The 20,816-nt window shown below is 36.9% G+C and overlaps 1 protein-coding gene across 2 annotated transcripts; it reads left to right on the top strand.

Annotated features, from left to right (window-relative positions):
• Positions 1-4,938: 4,938 nt before the first annotated feature.
• LOC123756387 (BOS complex subunit NCLN) lies at positions 4,939-16,436 on the top strand. Of its 2 annotated transcripts, none has more exons than XM_045739502.2 (12): positions 4,939-5,217; positions 6,659-6,849; positions 7,418-7,562; positions 7,730-7,824; positions 8,134-8,217; positions 8,448-8,600; positions 8,811-8,975; positions 9,855-9,998; positions 10,327-10,476; positions 11,354-11,475; positions 12,807-12,984; positions 13,446-16,436. In XM_045739502.2, exons 1-12 carry the CDS (start codon positions 5,052-5,054, stop codon positions 13,509-13,511), a joined length of 1,659 nt encoding a protein of 552 aa, XP_045595458.2. In that variant the 5' UTR covers positions 4,939-5,051; the 3' UTR covers positions 13,512-16,436. The 2 variants fall into 2 exon arrangements, with proteins under 2 accessions (XP_045595458.2, XP_045595457.2); XM_045739501.2 differs by having other exon boundaries at positions 4,940-5,217; positions 7,400-7,562.
• The last annotated feature ends 4,380 nt before the right edge of the window (positions 16,437-20,816 follow it).

The raw sequence follows: 20,816 nt of genomic DNA, 5'->3' as shown, positions 1-20,816 counted from the left end.
AAATGTACCACAGAAAACTCTTTAGAACTTAAATAAAATGCAATTTTTTTAATGGAATATTTGTCTTGTGCAAATCTAATTATCCAGCCAAATTTGCTCAATGAAACTAGAAAGTTTTAGGATCTGTTAATGAAATTACAATAGTTTCTTTAATAACGTGATGCTATGGGTTGTAGACCATGGTATTGGGTGAAAAATTCCTCATGCTGTACCTCCAATCCAAGAATAAAATAAGTTCTGAATAGTTTTTCTACTACTGAACATCGGAAAAGTATTTTAGGTGCTCTTGTTTCATTTGCAAGACTGAGCAAGGAACTATGTATTCATAATTAGGCACTGTAGAATGCAGAGATGAAAACGGCAGGAAAAGGTATGCTGTGCAAAAGGAAAACCTTAAATGGCTTGGAACTGCTGGAGAAAAGAAAGTATTGATGTTCATAAACCAGTAAATTGTTCAATAAAGGTTCAATGTAAGTGAACAAATTGAGTTTTTCCTCACCCCTGAAGTTTGCTCCTTTTTATATTAAAATCTAATCTTCAAATTGAATTACAGGACGGTCATTATACAAGATTAAATCCCAAACTGGGGACCTGTAGTAAAATGATGACTGCAGTTGCTTGACACCAATTAGAGCAGAGCTAGAGTCCTTGGTAGGGTGAAGTTTGGATATGTTTGAATACATCTGGTAGTGAAGAAGGTTAGGGAAAGAACTTTTTTTTTTTTTACTTTGGTTCATTAATCTGAGGGGTCCCTGTAGTACAGTCGGGTTTGTTCTCAACTCGCAATAGAGAATTCGGGTTTGAATCCCAGGCGGGGACAGAAATGGTTGGGTGCATTTCCTATCACCTAATAAGGCTGTTCACCTAGCAGTAAGTAGGTACTCGGGAGTTAGTCACCTGGTGGGGGTTACATCCTGAACTGGGTCAGTAATTCGACCTTGTGGGTGGACCTCGTTATAAGCTTAATGTGTATGAATACACTCTGGCTTCCTATACTCTGACATGATGAATTATTATTATTATTAAGGCTGTCAATTGAAATACCTGTACCTAATAAAACTGCCAGCAAGAGCTGTTATCCTACCTCAGCTCGTCTGAAGCCTGCTCCTAGAGACCCATTTATTTCACGAGCCTATTACATGCATCATTAGGAATAAACTTTATTTATCTCTGAAGTAAGTCGTATAAGAAACAGGATTTACCTGTGGGCCACTAACACCAGTGGCCTCGACGAGGACAGGAAGCCGGGAGTTAGTTTAGTTCATTTATTATGCACCCCATACCCATCCCGTGGGCGGTAGTGGAAAGGGTTACAGAGGCACATAATGGGCTCAGGGACTGAACCCCACAATTCATTTAGCTAAGCAAGTTACAATCTTGATGAGCTAGTTACAAAATTTAATATAAGTCGTCACATTAACAATGGGTTCGAGATCGACCTCAAGTACAGGTTGTAAATTAAGCAACTGACATATGTGGAGAGCTAGTGTCACAAAGCCGGGAGCTTGTTGAATGTTCCCTCCCTATTATCCTGATGTTCTTTTTCCAGTTTAACTTTAAAATTTAACAGTTTTGGCATTTACGGCTTCGGCGGGTAGGCGGTTCCATGGGTTTATAACCCTGTGAGTGAAAAAGCATCTCCTGTTCTCTGCCCTACATTGAAGCTTGTTGAGCCTGAAACTGTTGTTCCTTGTTTGTGTTACATCTGGGCTTTTGGAGAAATTGTCCAAATCGACATCTTCCAAATTGTTCAGGATGTCTCTCTTCTTCCCTCAAGGATGTCTCTTTCCTCTTTCTCCTCCTTTTCTTTTTCTCTCTTTACTCTCCTTCGTCTTTCTCTCTTTTTTTCTCCCATCTTCTTTGTCCTTTTCCCTTTCCCTCTTTACTCTTTCTTTCTCTCACTCACTTGACCTCTCGCTCTTTCCTTGTGTGTCTCTCACTCTTTCCCTCTCTCCTTCTTTCTCTCTTCTCCCCACTTTGACTTCATTTGTACCCCTACTTTGTACCCCTACTCAAATCTCTTAATATGTTAGATATTAAGTCACTGCACATTCTCTCATGTGTATTATACATATATAAAACGCTAAACTATAATGCCAATCCTGATCTTAAAAGCTTCATAGAAGGTTGTAACAGAACCCATGAGCACCACACCAGAAATAAATACAGTTTTGATATTCCTAGAGTACGTCTTAATCAAACTAGAAATGCTCTGCAAATCAAGGGGCCCAGAATGTGGAATGACCTTCCCAACCATGTTAAAGACTGTACCTCTCTCAACCAGTTTAAGATAAAAACTAAACACTACCTAATAAATTCCCTGTAATCTACCTCACTCCTCTATTGTCAACCCATGTCTGTTATTTTCTTTTTTTTTTTTTTTAATCAACACTGTTTGTCAACCTATTGTATTTGTGCTGCTTTTTCAGTCATGTTCCCCCTTTTTTTTTATCTTTATTTGTATTTGTTCTCAACATCTTTTATTCTTTATGCTCAATTAGTATTAAGTTCTAGATATTAATGTTTTCTTGCCCGAAACGCATTGCGTAATAGTGGCTTTAGGCATTGTATGTACTAGCTCTATCTATATATCAATCCATTAATGTAACATCACTTGTATGTATATACCTTACCTGAATAAACATCTGAATCTGAATCTGAATCTGAATCATTTCTCCCCCCCCCCCACTCTCTCTCTTTTCCTCTCCATCTCCTAGCGGTAAATAGGTGCCCAGGAGTTAAGACCTGTGGATAACAATCTGGGGATGGTCAGGCATTTGGATCTTTGTACACATGTATACACATTTCATAATGCATACTCTTTTGAAGGTCTCTGTAAGCTTGTCTCAGCATTTACACATGTAATCTTAGACACATCTGTAACTGGGTAATTATAAATTAATTAGTTGTTAACTGTTGACCAAACTACACACTAGAAGGTGAAGAGACGACGATGTTTCGGACCATTATCAAGTCGATTGAAAGACTTGATATGATTGTATGACTATGAAAGGCCACATATGATGGCCTGTGTCGAGGTCCCCCTCCCCCAACACACAGACCAATCCTGGAGTATGCGGCTCCAGCATGGAGTCCATATCTAGTCAAGCATAAGACTAAACTAGAAAAGGTTCAAAGGTTTGCCACCAATAGACTAGTACCCGAACTGAGGGGTATGAGCTACGTGGAGAGATTACGGGAATTAAACCTCATGTCACTGGGAGACAGAAGAGTTAGAGGGGACATAATCACCACATACAAGATTCTCAGAGGAATTGATAGGGTAGATAAAGACAAACTATTTAACACAAGGGGCACACGCACTAGGGGACACAGGTGGAAATTGAGTGCCCAAATGAGCCATAGAGACGTTAGAAAGAATTTTTTTCAGTGTTAGAGTAATAGACAAGTGGAATGCATTAGGAAGTGATGTGGTGGAGGCTGACTCCATACACAGTTTCAAGTGTAGATATGATAGAGCCCAATAGGTTCAGGAACCTGTACATTAGTTGATTGACAGTTGAGAAGCGGGACCAAAGAGCCAGAGCTCAACCCCCCAAGCACAATTAGGTGGATGACAAACTCATTAGTACTAATTATGACTACTCAAATCCTTTCCCTAATTACAGGTAACATTCTTTCCATCCTATTGGAGGAAGCTGAGGTGTAGTCCAATAACGTAAGCAGTCAATAAGCGAGTAAACATTTACAGGCTATTCATGCCCGTGCCACCCCTTGGTTGGGGTCTTTACGGGCTCACCATAGTCCGTGCTACTTGAACTTCTTGTTCTGAGTAGATGAATCTAAAACAACACCAGCCTGGTAGGCTTAATCTTAATCAATCAATCGAGTAATCATCAGTATAATTTCCACAGTGATTCAGTTAACTCCAATCCAGTGCTTCGGATTTACCACAGCTCTTCAACCTCAAGAATGTAGCACTCAGCGTATACAGTTCTAACCGACCCCAAGACGCTGCAGCTTCGACACAGAGTACACAGCAAACTATGACTGCATCGAGCTACAGCGTTCTCGCTCCCCATCGAGTTTAGACACTCATGATTCCCCATCGAGCGGCCATGCTCTCTCGCATAGAGAGCTCCGCGACTCTCACCAGGACTCCAGCCTCACTCAGCTCCCTGCTCTGCTCCAAGTTCCGTCTCAACGTCTATAACACTGCTGTATCCAAGACTACTAAATAAATATGCGTTGTTTACATCCGGAGGCGATAAATAAATATAAAAACCTACTAAACACTGGATATCTAATCTACCAGACAACGTAACATAATTGTATGTTACATGTCTAAATTAGAATATTTTGGGTGTTAGTATACCCAGTGGTATATATATACCCATCACAATATCATCAGCATAACTATAATGATGTGTTCGTTGGCTTTACTAGAAACAGAGACGGTTGATCACGTTTCCTTTCACCTAATGCATCTGTTCACCTTGCAGTAAATAGGTACCGGAATTTCTAGGCAACTCAGCTAACCTCGATAACCCGAACAGGCTTCCTGTCCCCGATTATGTGAAATATTAAAGCGAATGAAATAACTTTACAAGTGGGGTTAATTGACCTCATATATAATCCATGTGACCAAAATCTTTATTTAAATATTTTTCGAGTAACACAGCTGTACTCTTTCTCTAGTTACTTCATAAAAGTTAATGTTAAAGATTACAAATAACTGATAACTCTCAAAATAGCTTCTCTTTGGTAAGAGGTAAATTCAGGCAAATATGAGTTGAAAAGAACATTCTGCGAGTGTAACTGTGTTCATCCTGTGATAACATCTTTCTTGATTCATCAAATAGAAAGTAAAGTTGACTTTCAAAGTGCGATTGAAATGTCTCCTTTATGAGACTTTTTGCCACTGGTGAGCCACACGCGATGCTCCTTTGCTTCTCCCTGCTCTAACAGGAATAACATTCATAACATCTATATTTTCGTCTGCACGGTGAAGAGCATTGCTGTCTCAAGATTTTCTCTCCTAGCTTGACCACATTTTACTTTCGGGGTTATTTTGGCGGCACAAGTGGAGGATGTGGTCTGACCAGGAGCTGGTGGAGGTGCTCCGTAGCAGCGTGCCGTACTACCTGGTGGTGGCACTGCCGCTGCTCATCCTTCTGTCCCCAGTGCCGGTAGACGCCGCAGCAGAGTTTACTGTCTACCGTCTACAGCAGTATGACCTCCATGGGTCTCCTCATGGTGAGTGCTCGGTCGCCTGGTGTACTCACCTCACCCACACCCCTGTCGCCTGGTGTATTCACCTAGTACTCGCCTCACCCACACCCCAGTCGCCTGGTGTACTCACCTAGTACTCACCTCACCCACACCCCTGTCGCCTGGTGTATTCACCTAGTACTCACCTCACCCACACCCCGGTCACCTGGTGTGTGTGTGAGTTGCAATATGAAACGGCAGCTCACTCCAGGACTGTGATTCCGTCTTATTAGGGGATAGTATCCCAGTGGCCCATGTCTAGTTTACCCTATTATTATTGCTAGGTTTACAATAGAGTAGGGAGAGTAGGTCTGCTGAGATACACACCATTAATAATTTGTTATTTTTGGCCAAGCTATTTTAATAGTGCAGTCAGCTTACAGCTAATTGGTCAAAGGCTTCATTCCCAGACAGAACGAGATGTTTATGCATGGATTGCTCTGAATGCCCATAATGCAATAGTGTACAACAGAAATTGTACACTTTATGAACACCAAAACCTGTATTTTTAAAACGGCAACTGACTCGTACATTACCAGACATGACGTCACATCTTTACTAATCGGTAATCGATTGATGAACTTTTTATGTCCTCGTGTCTCATAGATGCTTCCTACAGGTATTGTTATTCAGAGTTTACCTAATATTGTTGTTTTGTTTATATACTGTTAAAATTATTGTTTTGTTTATATACAGAAAATTTAGTTTTCTATTAAGAGGGAGAGGCCACTGAAGTTTGGTGGCTTCACCCTGCTAAACTATATCAAACCTAACTAAACCTTATATAATGAAATTTTATAGAGCGAGTACCCAAAAAAATACAAAAATACATTTGATTAGTATTGCCTATGGTTCAACTTTATTTAAGTTTGAATACATCAGCAATGAATACTGTATAATCTCCAGTAAGTCTTTGGGTTCTGTCTAATATATTGTTACTTTTTTGGCTAAAATTTCTATTTCAGAGATTTATGCTTTGCACAGTATATATGTACATTAATTGTACTGTATTTATAAAATTATATTTATTTTTATATTAGTTTTGATTTATGCAATTTATATTTATTAATTTGCTTCTACTAATGCAATTATATGTATCAATTCAACTGTTTCAGTACCCTATGCAATTGCAAAAAAAAAATTGTTTTACTGGCATGTAGTCTTAATATTATTTTGGCATTTGGTATGCAATAAATTTACCCATTGTCTTATAGGATGCCCAATTTTTTTTTTTAATAATTGATTCTTTCTATTAGAGCACACACAAATCCAGAACAAATTCCTAGTAGCATAGACCCTGTTAATGAGTAGTACTAGATGTTCAGTACAGTATTTTGGTAGTAACTTGTTAATAGGTAGAGCTTATGTGTGTAGTGAGGCAGAAGGTTCCTGTGCTAAGCAGTTTTCTTGACTTTGCTACACACAGGTAGTCGGAGCAGCTTAGTTAATGTCGAAGCTCGGAGTCTAGACGCAAACACTGTAGCGCGGCGGTGTGTGCTGGCGCGGCTGGCTGACCTCACCCCATCCCACTACCAGAGGGTGGTCAGCCAAGGTGCCGCAGCTCTACTAATTCTCTTGCCAGTAAACTTGACTGCTTTCTCTGAGGATCAGCGCCAGGTAGGCTAGTAAATATATGCCATGGTAATCTTACTGTTTTGTCTTTTTAGTAAAGCATTTATGAGGATTTTTCTTTTAAACCCAAAGATACAAAACTATCTTCTGTGAAAGTTAGTTTATATTATTATTATTATTGTTTCCTTAAAAGATTTTACTTCTGTATTATAATGTCTGTGATGCAATAATATCTCTGCTGCATATTTGAAGAGAATTTGAGTGAATTTCAGGATTTGGAATATTTGCTATATTGTTTTTAGATAACTCAGACTTGGTGTCTTTTATGCCTAGTGTTATGAAGCTTATTTGCTACATGTCATTGTTGTAGCACTCCTGTCATTAGTACTTTACATCTAAGACATTTTTCTTAGCTTTTGTTGAAAATATTTGGAAGTGTAATTAAGTACAGTATATCTTGTTAACTGGATAGTCATATATAAAAGATAGTCATGTATATATATAAAAACACTTCATCCTTATGATGATAATGATAAAATTGATTTTCCTTATAAGTAATAAATGTCCGAGATAAGTTGGTTCTTGGCAATTTTAGGGATTTATAATGTTGCAGTTGGTTCATGATGTTGAAGCATCCATGTTGGATGCAGACTCCCAGCTAGCAGTCTATGTGGCATATGAGACGCAGGAGCTACTTGATATATATGAATCTGTTCGAACAGCTACAAATACCGATGCTGTGACATCAGCTGCAGCTGGTGAGTGTGTTTCTTATGTAACAGATTCTAGATCTAGTTAAAAATTATTTGCAGCCTATCTGCTGTGATAAATGCATTATTTAATTGGTAATTTACTTACGCTCTCAATATAATTAGTTACTATATCTTTGTAGCCAGTACTTACTGTATAATGACTTTATTTGCAGCCATGATGAGCTCCCTGTCTACAGATGGGTACCAGATAGTGGTTGGAGGGAGCCAGTCCAAGCTATTGGCAGATATGACCATTGCTAATGTCCAAGTTAGTCATGATTTGTTTTTAATCTTGTACTCTGGTGTGTGTTGAAAAGATTCTTTCAAGATTTGTATAGCTAATCATAAAAGCTTTAGTGATGGAATGAATAGTAGAAATAGATGAAAGAGAAAAGCATTCAAATGTGGGTGAAATATTGGAGAAAAACTGTATATGAATGGCAAAAAAGGATGAAAGTTAAGGAAATTGTTGGAATGTCTGAAAAGTCATTATTATTTAGTATGGAAGTACAGTTATTGAATGTAAAATAAAGCAATATACATGAAACATTCAAAAAGATCTTATTCTGTTTTTCAGGGTAAACTTAGTGGCTATGGTGTGGAAGAGCAGTTACCAACAATTGCAATTGTGGCCCACTATGATGCCTTTGGGGCTGCTCCAGTAAGTTTTTTTTCCTCCCACCCCACTAATTTGTTTTAGAAACCAAGATGCAAAATATACGCAAAATTTCCATTGTTTTGATTTAATCTAGGTATATCACTAAAGAATTTACTTACAAATAATAAATTTGTAAAAAAGCATGTGATTGCTGTACTGTATATGTTCACTAGAAAGTTATCATGCAGATAATTCAAGATAATGATATTAATTTGCTTTATTTATTTGTGCAGGAACTCTCTTGGGGAGCTGACAGCAATGGCTCTGGTGTAGTAATCTTGCTAGAGCTAGCTCGCATCCTTTCACGGCTCTATGCTTCACCACGGACTCATCCTCGTCTCAATCTGGCTTTCCTGCTTTCGGGAGGTGGTTATATTAACTACCAGGTCAGACTATGGTGTTTTGGATAAATTGCTATGTTATCATCAATAAATGTGACAACCTTGAATTATTCCAAATATCTTTTAATATTTAATTATGTGAATGAATGAATCCTGCTTAAGGTTGTTAGTTGTAAGTGACCTAAGAAGTTGTTGAAGTAAATACTGTACTAAAGATGAATAACTACATTTATTTAATTTTTAATAAAATTTCAGGGATCGAAGCGGTTTTTAGAAGACCATCTAGATGCTTCTGATTCTCCACTGCTCTCTGAGACTTACTACACACTGTGTCTGGATACATTAGGGAGTGGAAACACACTAAGGCTTCATGTGTCCAAGCGACCCAAGGAAACTTCCCCTGGTTATCACTTCTTCCAGGTAAAAATAAGACACTAGTGCAAATAACAATAAAGGATTGGGAAGATTGAGTTCTTTGTTATAAAATACTAAAGCATCCTCAATATATAGCTTCCAACTGCCCAAACCCTAAGAAATGAAGGCAGACTTACCTAGTTGTATCTACGGGTAGTGTGGTCCTACCTCAGCTATCGTATCTTGATACATTTATACCTCCTATGAGTGTGAATGGCATCACCTAAAATGTAAGAAATAGATTCTCTTAGCATTGGTAATTTATAGGAATGTCTTACTACTGTACTATAAAAAAGTAAACCTTAGTGCTCTTTTTGCAATGTAAGTTAATGCATTTGACTCTGGTTAATAATATTGAAAAAAACAGTAGTTAAATTTTGTTGCCAAGATTAATTTGAGGAAGGATCATAATCAAGCAAATTTCCTGAATGTAAGGAATTCAGACGTTTCTTAATCAGCCAGACTCCAAACAGCAACAGCCTAGCTGACCCAAGTCTTTCAAGAAGTATACCTCTAAACCAGACTATGAATAAAAGGCCTCTGTACTATACTGTCTTGAGGTTATTACACAAGTTTATTACACATAAGTTGCTGATGGTATAATAGTAGTGGGTGTTACCTGATAGTCGTTGACCAAACCACACACTAGAAAGTGAAGCGACGACGACGTTTCGGTCCGTCCTGGACCATTCTCAATTCGATTGTCGATCACAATCGACTTGAGAATGGTCCAGGACGGACCAAAACGTCGTCGTAACTTCACATTCTAGTGTGTGGTTTGGTCAACATATTTCAACCACGTTGCGACTCCTCGTCTGCACCTGGTAGTCCTTTGGTTGCTGATTTAGTTCTTGCAGATTGCTTATGCATTTCTTGGTGCCCTAGGCCTTGGAGGAGGCAGGAGCAGCAGCAGGAGTCGGTGTGGAGATGGTGCATCGGAAGATTAATCTTCAGGAGGATACTCAGGCTTGGGAACATGAAAAGTACAGCATGCGAAGACTTCCAGCCTTCACTCTGTCAAGGCTTTCAGTAAGTCTTAGTGCGCATCGCACCATTTCAATTTAATTGACATTCATCAATTGCTAGTCAAAGTGAACATCTTGCAGGATTTTGTGAAACTGTTCTTCATGTGAGAATAGAGGATGACTGGTAGATAAATGAACATTTTCTCAAAGAAATTTGTGTGTTTTGTCAAGGTACAGGAGAAAATTTATTATAGGCAAGTCTTGAAGGTGCCATATTAGGAAATTATATTGCCTTAGACAAATTAGCTTCTGTATTGGTACACAGAAATGATGCTGTCATATCTAACTATTGTGCTATTAACACAAAGTATTGAAATTTCTGTCTTTTTCAGGGACCCAAAACGGGGGAGCGTGGAAGCATTTTAGACACACCAGAAAATGTTGATTTAACAGTTCTAACCCGTAACACAATGGTAGTGGCCACAGCACTTCTTCGACACATCTATAACACATCAGTAGATGGAATCTTTGACAATGGTTTGGTGAGTTGCTTGGCTGATTTTTGTCTGACTTTCCAACTTCCACCAATGTCATTCTCTCATTCTTGTATACCTTTGACTGCTTTTTCATCTTTGCTATTTTTACCTTCAGTGCCCTTCATAACTTTGCTACTTTGCTCTACATTCTTATCCAAACTCTCTAAATTCTGTCCAAACCCCTAAATTAGTTAGTTTTCTTCGTTTTCTAGTCAGCTATTGTGTTGGCTTGGTGAAGTGTGGGCATGCAGTCAAAATAACACGATTCTGATTTGATTTGATTTCTTGATGTTGATTTATGTTTATGGGTCAATGTATTGGGTGTGATGTGTTCTGCATATGATAAATGTATTGTATTTTGCAATAAATAAATGTTTACCAGTACTGTAGTTTATACCTAACTAGTTGGTGAGGTAATTTTCTTGTCTATGGTTCACTAGCATGGTATATTGATGAAGAAATTTACCTTTTCTCCATGAATTGAAAGATAAATCACACCTCTGATCTGTTAACTTCTGTACTGTACTTTTATTAAATATTGTTTAATGTAAGGAATATAGCCTAACCTAGCAGTGTGCATCAGTTCTGAAAAAGAAATTGACAATAAACAAAGTATTTAACACTAAGATGACTTGTTCTCATTATGCAGTATGCAACACAGTACTGTATTCCATCAATATAAATAGATTGTTTAAGCTAGATGCATAACTTTAACATTAGTGATTGTTTGCACCATCAGTCTGCCATGTTTGTCATTGTTATCCAATTTTTAGTTGTCCAATATTCTCGTGTATATTATTTAGGATAAGAGTGATAATATCGTGACTGTCAGAGCTGTAGTACAAGCAGATTTGATACCTGATGTGTGTCTTTTTTCCCCCAGGCTGTAACTAAGAAGAGCATAAAGTCGTGGCTGGACCTGTTGACATCACAACCACGATCTCCTCAGCTTCTTTCAGGGAAGAATAACCCATTTGTGTCTACACTGCATCAGATTCTCACAAGGTAGGGAGAAAAATGTAACTTTTTATTGGAGCATCAGTACAGCTGGAGAAGTTAATAATATAGAAAATAGAATGTTGAACTTTCTTGTGGTCAGAAGCAGTTTAGTGCTGATGTTGGCTTAGTTCAGTAGTCAAACAACTTGAGCATTGCTTAGGTGCTTTTAAGTTACTAGAAGATCAATAATGTTCTAAAGTATCAAATTAAATTGACTATTTTTGCTCACTTCATCTTTAATTTTGCCACATCATAGACAAGTAAGAAAATGTAAAGTTGTTACGTAGACAAGTCCACATCATTGTGTGGAATAACATAAATTAGATCCTTTTTTACTGACATTATATTGAGACCAAGACATTGTTGAAAGTCATATTAAATTATTGGAGAATTGTGGGCAAATTATTTAGTGTGTGTGTTTTTTTATGGAAGGTCATTTATAACTATTTTGTCTCCTACATTATGTACTGAATTTGTGGTTATAAAGTAGAAGGAGCAGTGTTATTAATGTTTAAATAAATGTTTTGATGAGTAAGTGAGAGTGTGAGAAATGAGTGAGAGAAATTTGAATTTGATTTGAGTTGATTTTTGTAAAAATGTAATCCCCACACTCACATCAAGGGCTGCCTGTAGTATCGTACTCTAAGAATGTAAGCTGCCACCAATTCTAGTCGACAGTGTTTTGAACATACAGTAATTAATGCTTGGATCTTGATTCTTTTATGGCTTGAAAAATTCTCCTTAAAAAGAACAATCTGTAGCATCATCTTTGGTGAATGTGATTAGTGTTTCTTTGGAGGCAAGGAATGTTGATTCATGTCAAAACAAGTTTTGTATTATATTCCCACAAATAGTGAGGTGGCTCAAAAGCATAATCGTTTGCCAAACATTTGAGATGCCAGCAACTCCTATCTTGTTTTTTCTGTAAATATTGTCTTTGCATATTCAAGAATTTGTAACAAATTAGGACAAATATAGAAGAAATTAAGTTTTCATGTCAAAACAAGAAATAGCTTTTGTATCCTTACACTGTGCATGCAGAATGACAATAATTAGTGGTGATTTATGGTTAGTAGGGGATGACAGTAGGACAATGAACTACTATGTGGTAATGACTTGAGGTAATGATGGTAGCCTTTTGAATAAAGGTTACTTGCGAGGGGGGTGGTGGGAGTGCCTATTTAAAGCATTTCATTCGCTTTACATTTAATTGTAAGTTGCCTCCTTCCTCTACATACTTTTCTTTATTTACAAAATGGTGATAATGCAATACAGTGCCATAATTTCACAAATAAGATTGTTTGAAGGAAAATGCATAATGGTGGTTAACTTTTCAGGTACACGAATGAAGCTCGTATTACCTTCCTGAAGGCTGATAAGAGAGATCCTGAATGGGCCTTCTATGATGTCACCCGTGCCACTATGGCTGCCTATGCTGTCAAACCCGCTGCTTTTGATTTCCTGCTTACGATGGCTATCCTAGCGTATTTGGGTGTAATTTATGTGTTTCTTCAGGTAAGTTAATTCTTTTACTATCTTTACTTAAGAGAAAAGTACTGTACAGGAATATTTATTAAGTAAAGTTACAATGTTTTAAGTAGGTAATAATTTGTGCTGCAGAATCTGGTGTATGCTCTCTGATGGTCATTTGACAGAATTTGTCACACTATCCAGTAACGATTATTGCCATATCCGTGTCATATTCTCAATGTTGTGGTTTGCACAAACTAAGCAGCTGCCTGTGACAGTATATGTAGGGAGGCAATGGGATAATGCATTTCTTGAAATTTTGCTTTAGGCACCAGATACCCATGGATTGGTTTTTAATGGTAAATACAGTTTTAGGTAAATAAACTCCAGCAATAGTTTTGAGACTATAAGTATAAATTAGCTTCCATGTCTACACATCTTTATTCGGTGTTCAGGCACTATTTATATCCAGGAATAATATTGATGCAATTTTGTTTATCTTTCAGTATTTCCCCAAGTTGTATACGATGATGGTCAGGCTTGCTTCTCCCCAGAAGTCCAAGGCACACTAGTTTCCTAGGGACTCGATGAAGTGTATATTGTATCCTGCATAATATTCCCATAGCTTGAATCAACCTTGAAAAATGCAGTCAGTATTTTGTAAAATACCATCATCTACTGATAACATGACAGTTAGTGTAATTTCATATTTCTGTACATTGATAACCAGTACAGTCTGTGTGGCTGTTAGTGCACTGTTTTCACTTGTTGAAACTGGACCCCATTACCAGTGCCTCTAACTGGATCTGACCTCGGATCTTTTCTTGATATTCGTTTATACTGAAAGTTATTGTGAACACTATAGTTACAATAAATACTTCAGAGACTTATCAGGGTATAGCAACTACTAAAGATAATCCTCATTTAAGCTGTGAATTATCTGAGGAAATTGGTAATCTTTAATTGAATTGCATTTTGCAATCTATGTTTAATAGTAACCATAAGCAGTCTCTATTTTTTCTTATTTCTTTATTATACTATCTCGAATTGGGAAGCGAATTAACTGAGAACTTTTATAAAAAGTTTGAAACTTTTTATGCAATATATATACATAATTTGTTTGCCACATTGCTCGGGATATCAATTATCCAGGAATACAAGATGTACTGTATTTATGGATGAGAATACATCATAATAATCATTGTTATCTGTGGCTCGAGTTTAGCAGACAGACTGATTTTTATAAACAGAAATTCGGTATGATTACCAAGACAATGCAAGTTTTTTTTTTTGTTTTCTCCAGTTTGTTTTTATATTAAGTTTAAAATTTTCTCTATCTCCTAATATCTTTGCTGGATTTTCCCCCATTCTATGTGGTGACTAATAGAACCAATACTGTGTGGTGACCAAACCTGTGCACTCTAAATAGACCGTTTTTTTTTTCTTTGCAAGTGTTAATAGAGGCTTTATGTACAGTAATTGAATTTTTGGTCACCATAATTGAATTTTTGGTCACCATAATTGAATTTTTGGTCTTAAAGGGTGCAGTAAAAAAGTCTCGGTTACATGACGGTAAGTAAAACCTTTTACCAGAAAATGTTGAAATGTAGTATTTTTCTTATGAGAATTACATTACTAGTACTTCTAGGTTGTATTTGCTAGATTCTCAGTTTGAAGAAATGTACTAACATCTGTGTACTGTGTAGATTTGATGGAGTCTTCTCTACTATTGCTAATAACTTCATGCTTAGGAAAGTGCAGCTCTGTTTTGTGGGAACTGCATTATAATTTTCAACATTCTTGGTTTGTGCATTCATATATTGTTCAGTATGTTCCTATAATTTAAGTCATTGCTTACACTCGTATGGGAATGCTGATGCACAAGTTCTCAAAACTATATTAATTCTAACAATCCAAGACTTGTTTGTATACATGTTAAGTATATAAACTTCAGTTCACATATAAAAAAAAAATTACAGATTCCCTTAATATTGGCAAGTGAAATGCATTTGGCTGTGAGAAGTAAAAATAAGTACTAGTAAAGCCAGAAAAAGAATTAGGAAAAAACCAATATACCATATATGTTTTCTTGGCTTGTTCTTTGCTCTTCCAACATTCTCAAGTACAATGTACTTAAATATCTTTGAATACCGCAGGGACTATCCACTAGCAGTGCAGAATTACCCAATGGTTCCTGGCCTAGGGCCACACTGCAGCAATAACTACACATTGTAATCACCTTTTAAACTCATACGTAAGCAACACATGTTAAATATATTAGATAAATCATTGTGTTGTGTATGTGGGTTTTTTTAAATCTGAATATTGGGGAGTTAGGTGCCTGTTTACAATCATATTATTTATGAATTTAAAACATGCTGCAGCAAATTAGAAACATATATTGAAGGGTTAATTAAATAATTGAGAATTATTTATTAGAGAGACGAGTAGTGAAAATTTCTTCAGTGACATATTTCATAATATGCAAGAATGGCCTTCTGTGGCAGTTAAATAAGACATTAATTTATTTATGGGACTTTTGTTTAGCGAGTGAGCACATGAAATAGTTGATTGTGTTCAGTTTTCATGTGATAAAAAATTACAGTTGCCAAACAGTTCTCATCTGTACATAATCTGACTTGGAAGTGAATATTTCTTCCAGTAAATGTGTTTTATAACAAAAATCATTATGCTGTACTGAAAAAAAAAGGTTTTGTATTTAAAGTGTTCTTCAGTCTTTGGAAGAAGCACACATTAACATTGTTCTATTCTATGCATGACAGACCACTTCTAATCTTCTCATTGCAGACTTAGTTTTCAGGAGGGGCCAAGTACAAATTGATGTGCTTAGTCAGATGCACAAGGCTCGGAAAAGTCGGCCATCTTTTATTTGAATGTTTGGGGGGCCTTACTGTTTTTGTAGGTGTTTTCTTTTTTTTTCTGTAACAAAAGCCTGTAATTGTTACATGCAATGCTGATCACATAATATGCAAAATTTGGTCATACATAATATGCAAAATTTGGTCATACAGTAGCTTACCTGCAAAATCGGTTTCTAAGGTATCTTGATTTTCTTCACGTTATGACCTTAACTTTAAGACATTAGAATAACGTTACAAAATGAAGAGATTATCCTAGTGGGACACTCACTGTTATGAGTCATTAGTAGTATCTAGGGGGCTGTGAGCATTGCCTTCTGTGGCTTCTGTACCTTATTTTTGTGTGTACCAGAAAACTAACGTTACTGTAATATACTTTTTCTAATTGCTATGCTTCCTATGGTGTGATCATCTGTATTCTTATACAGTAGAATAATCAGTATATTTCTAAGTATTGATACTTCCCTAAGGCTCCAGTTTGTCTTGTAAATATTACTTTAAGCAATAAAGATTATTTACATGAATAAAATGAAAATGATTTTTGTCAGAGGCTTTGTTATGTTTGTAAAATTTACTCTCCAATTCTTTTATTAATAAAATAATATCCATGAGGATTTATTTATTGTTTCAGAGATTTTCCTGTGTGTGTGTGACTAGATTTGGAAGGAACTTAGTTTTTGAGATGCAGTAGAGATATGAGAAAGATCTAGGGAGAATTTGTCATTGTGAACATAATCAGTTAGTGACTGGCACTGTCAATGCTGTACTATCAATACTACTTATTGATAGATGCCAGCATCTTATTGGTGAAGGTAACTATAAAAGATGTTGATTGGATAACGAGGTGGACCTCCCCCATACCCCAAATGAGAACAAACTGGAAGCAAAATTGACAAGACCAGTTAGTTTGTTAGTGCGGTATATGGACACCAACAAAGAAAAGAAGGTAATGAACTAGCATTATTAGTGTTTACACATTAATGCAGATATAATATGAACTACTAGTGGCTAATGACCATTGTATCAGTGTTTGATTATTTAATAGAGCTGAAAGAGAACATGAAACTAAATGAAAAAGGGATAGTCAAGTGTTTGACTGGAGCCTGGAGGAAATGTAAAGGTAATGAACCAAATGAAAATTAACAAACAAAATGGAGTACATCGCCCAGAGATGCATAGAGGCAACCTATTCCATATCCTGTAAAAAACATACATCAAGGTACAGAAGAAAATAGGGAAATGATGTGGAGACCTGGGAATGTGTATAAAGTAGTCAATATACAGTACTAAACTTTGAATGGAAATATAGATCAAAAAATGTAAGAGCTGTAAAGGCCCAAAATCAAACAATATTGGACTGTCATATTGAGAGAAAGTTGACAGTTAATGAACTGTCTATCAGATTGAGTAAAGAAGAGTGCACTAAAATCCATTAAGAACGATGAGGAAATCTGCAAAAATTAAATAAAAGATCCCCAAAATTTGTAATCAAACTGGATTAGGTACCAGGCATGGAAGTGGGAGATTACATGATGTGATCTTGGAAGAAGCAAAGAAGCACCATGTTGGTCTTGATGTATCAAAGGAAGTGATTTCTGATAAAAAAATTTGTTATTAAATGAAGCAGTGGAAATTCTATGCAAGCCACTGAGAAGTAAACGAGACTCTTAAGGAAAATGAGACCTGAACAGTGAAGACAAGCTCACATAGTTGAACCTACAAACACTGCAAGAAAGACAATCTAAAGGAGACAAGGTCACTACTATAAAGATACCAATAGACGAAAAGACAAGGACATACTTTCATATTGGGGAAAAAATGACTAAAGAACATACACGGAACTGACTTCTTCTCAGGAATGTAGAAGTGCTCTTTCAGTACGTAAATTGTGAAATGGTGAAATGAACTGAAGACAGAGGTTGATGAAGCCAATTTAATCCACAGCTTTAAAAGTAATTAAGACAGTTGTAGAAAACTGAGAGAAATGTCACAGCCGATATCCAAAAGTGGAGAAGCTGGCTCCAAGAGCCAATCCTTCCAGCCTTCAGGAATAACAGGTATGAACCACATTACAGACCACCATATACCACCACTTACACTTACCACCACCCCCTCCACATATACTACCATGTAACCTCCACCACATAATCTACAAAACATAACCTCTACCATCACAATCTAGTTGATCTAGACTAGAGAGACCTCAATAATCCTAACTGGCTTCCTATCCCCAGCAATGAGAAATCATTTATTATTATTTATGTTAAATCATTTACTAAGTGATAGGTAGACAGATGCCATTTAGTGACAAGCAGTTATACAGACGCGTGGTTATAGGGGTAGATAAAGGATGTGAAAGGAGTTCTCATATAGTGTTGAGTAGGCCTAAATAGTTACACCGACACACGAACATATCAAAAAGGGCCGTGATGAGGGTTCGAACTTACGCCCGGGATGATCCCAGACGCTGCCTTAGTCGACTAGGCCAAGATATGGTTAAAAGAATTGTAACAAAGTTCTACTGACCTCACATCATCCCGGGTGTAAGTTCGAACCCTCATCACAGCCCTTGTGGATTTCTTCAGTTACACTGACAGTTTGTCACTGGCATTGGAAATTGGTATCAATGACAGTTATACAAGCTATGCGTCGCACGGAGTAACACGCAGTTATTAACAAGGTTGTGTTACAGACAAGATGGCATGAAAATTACCATACTAACAAATGCAGCTAGAAAGAGAGAGGTACATCCAGGAGAGCAAAATCATAATTACAAGCAGTGTGTCATTAGACTGCAGATAAAACATAATGCAAATTAAACTTACCGTGCGAGCTACCATTTTTCTGGCCGGAGTAATATAATTGGTAAAAATTATTGTTGACCTCGTTCTCCTCTTGCCAACGCCAAACTATCATGAATCCAGATTAAAATTAATAATGAAAATTAAACAAGATCTCTTGGCAAGTCTGCTGCTGATAGCACTTTATAAATAGTCGTGTTTGTATGAAGTTACTGCATTTCAACGCTTTATGTTAGCGAAGAACTTAATGGGGTTTGCATATTGTATGAGTGCATATATACGAGCTGGCTCTGCCTCCAAGCTTTTACTTGCTTATCTTGTGGATATGTGGTGCAACATTAACTACTGTGCTGTAATTTGAGGCATATGAAAACAACCAACTAATTAATTATATATATATATATATATATATATATATATATATATATATATATATATATATATATATATATATATATATATATATATATATATATATATATATATATATGCAAACAAGCTTGAATAGTCCCCAAGCAAATATGCAACTGAAAACTCCACACCCCAAAAGAATTTGAACCCAGACAGCCAAGAGCACTATGTACCATGGCGTACCTGGTTCCTTAATCACTCGACCACCGTGACTGTACAAACGTCATTGGTAGCCGAGGCTATATCCCTGGTTCCTTAACCACTCAACTACCGTGTACAGTCATGGTGGTCGAGTGGTTAAGGAACCAGGTACGTCATGGTACATAGTGCTCCTGGCTGTCTGGGTTCAAATCCTTTTGAGGTGTGGCATTTTCAGTTGCATATTGGCTTGGGAACCATTCAAGCGTGTTCGCATTTGTGTTGCTCACGTGGCCCCACAAAGTACGGTGATTTGATGAAATATCTATGCCCAAACTTACCACCAAGTGCTGTCGGGTCGTTGGGGATGTAGCCTCGGCTACTAATGACTTTTTTTACAGTCACGGTGGTCGAGTGGTTAAGGAACCAGGTACGCCATGGTGCATAGTGCTCCTGGTTGTCTGGGTTCGAATCCTTCTGGGGTGTCGAGTTTTCAGTTATATATATACAAGTTATATATACATAGTTATATATATTAGTTATATATATACACAGTATATATATGCCACTATAAATGTAATTTGCCTATCTTGAGGAATACTTGGGTTCACCTGATAAACCCATCAACTCAATACCCTTTTCACCCCATCCCCAACATGATACATGGTCTGGCGGTCACGATGAACTAATTAGATTGATTGGTGGCTTAATCTTCACCAATCAATCGATGAACTAATTATACCCACTGCTGATTGGTGAAGGTGTGATGTGGTGGGGCAGCGGTAGCACTAATGTAATGTGTCCCACACTGAACCTTGAAACGTGGGCTCCCATTCAGGCATAGTGGGCAGGGGTGCCGCAGTGGTGATGCAGTAATGTAGGTATTGACTTCAGCTCCTGCCGGCTCTTCAAGCTTCACCGGGTACAGCCCCGCCTACCTTTGCAAAGGGTGCAAATATCGCGGGTGTCCCAGGCTAAACATTGTTTTCACGCTTTCAAAGAAAATGTAGGATATCGAGTTAAAAAAAATATGACGTTTGTAGATATCAGATTATAAGTTGTAAAAATACTAAACTGAGTATTTAAATATACTGTATAGGTCTACTGTACAAGCCCCCAATGTGGAAAATACATAAATATACTAAGTGAACAGGACAATAATTCACAAACCTATATTGGCCTAGTATGATGACCAAACCACACATCAGTAATTATAGATGTTTTATCAGTAACTAATTAAATAATTAAAATGTCAGGAATAGGTTAAAATAAGAGAGAGAGAGATATGAAATAGGGTAATGTAATTATCAAAAGAAGGCACCAAGCCGAGAAGGCTATATAGCACCAATGAATTAGGGTAGAGCTTAAAAAATTGAACTCTCAATATAATACACAAATATTTGATCCACAACGCAGTCTTACCTACCTTCTTATAATAATAAAAAATTAGCTTATAAACTCATTCAGAAATTTCAGGATGCGCACTTCACTTGCTCCCGTTTTAATAATGCAACTTGCTAGAATCTCACAAACCACTATAGCGTACAATATATATAACATATATTCTATAATCAATTCAGGTTGTGTAATACAAAATAAGTAATGCTAAAATATGTGCAGGTATGTGTGGACCAGGTTGTGGTAACAC

The sequence above is a fragment of the Procambarus clarkii genome, chromosome 25 (assembly GCF_040958095.1).
Source record: "Procambarus clarkii isolate CNS0578487 chromosome 25, FALCON_Pclarkii_2.0, whole genome shotgun sequence".
Classification (NCBI taxonomy): domain Eukaryota; kingdom Metazoa; phylum Arthropoda; class Malacostraca; order Decapoda; family Cambaridae; genus Procambarus; species Procambarus clarkii.
This window is presented reverse-complemented; position numbering and strand designations above follow the sequence as displayed.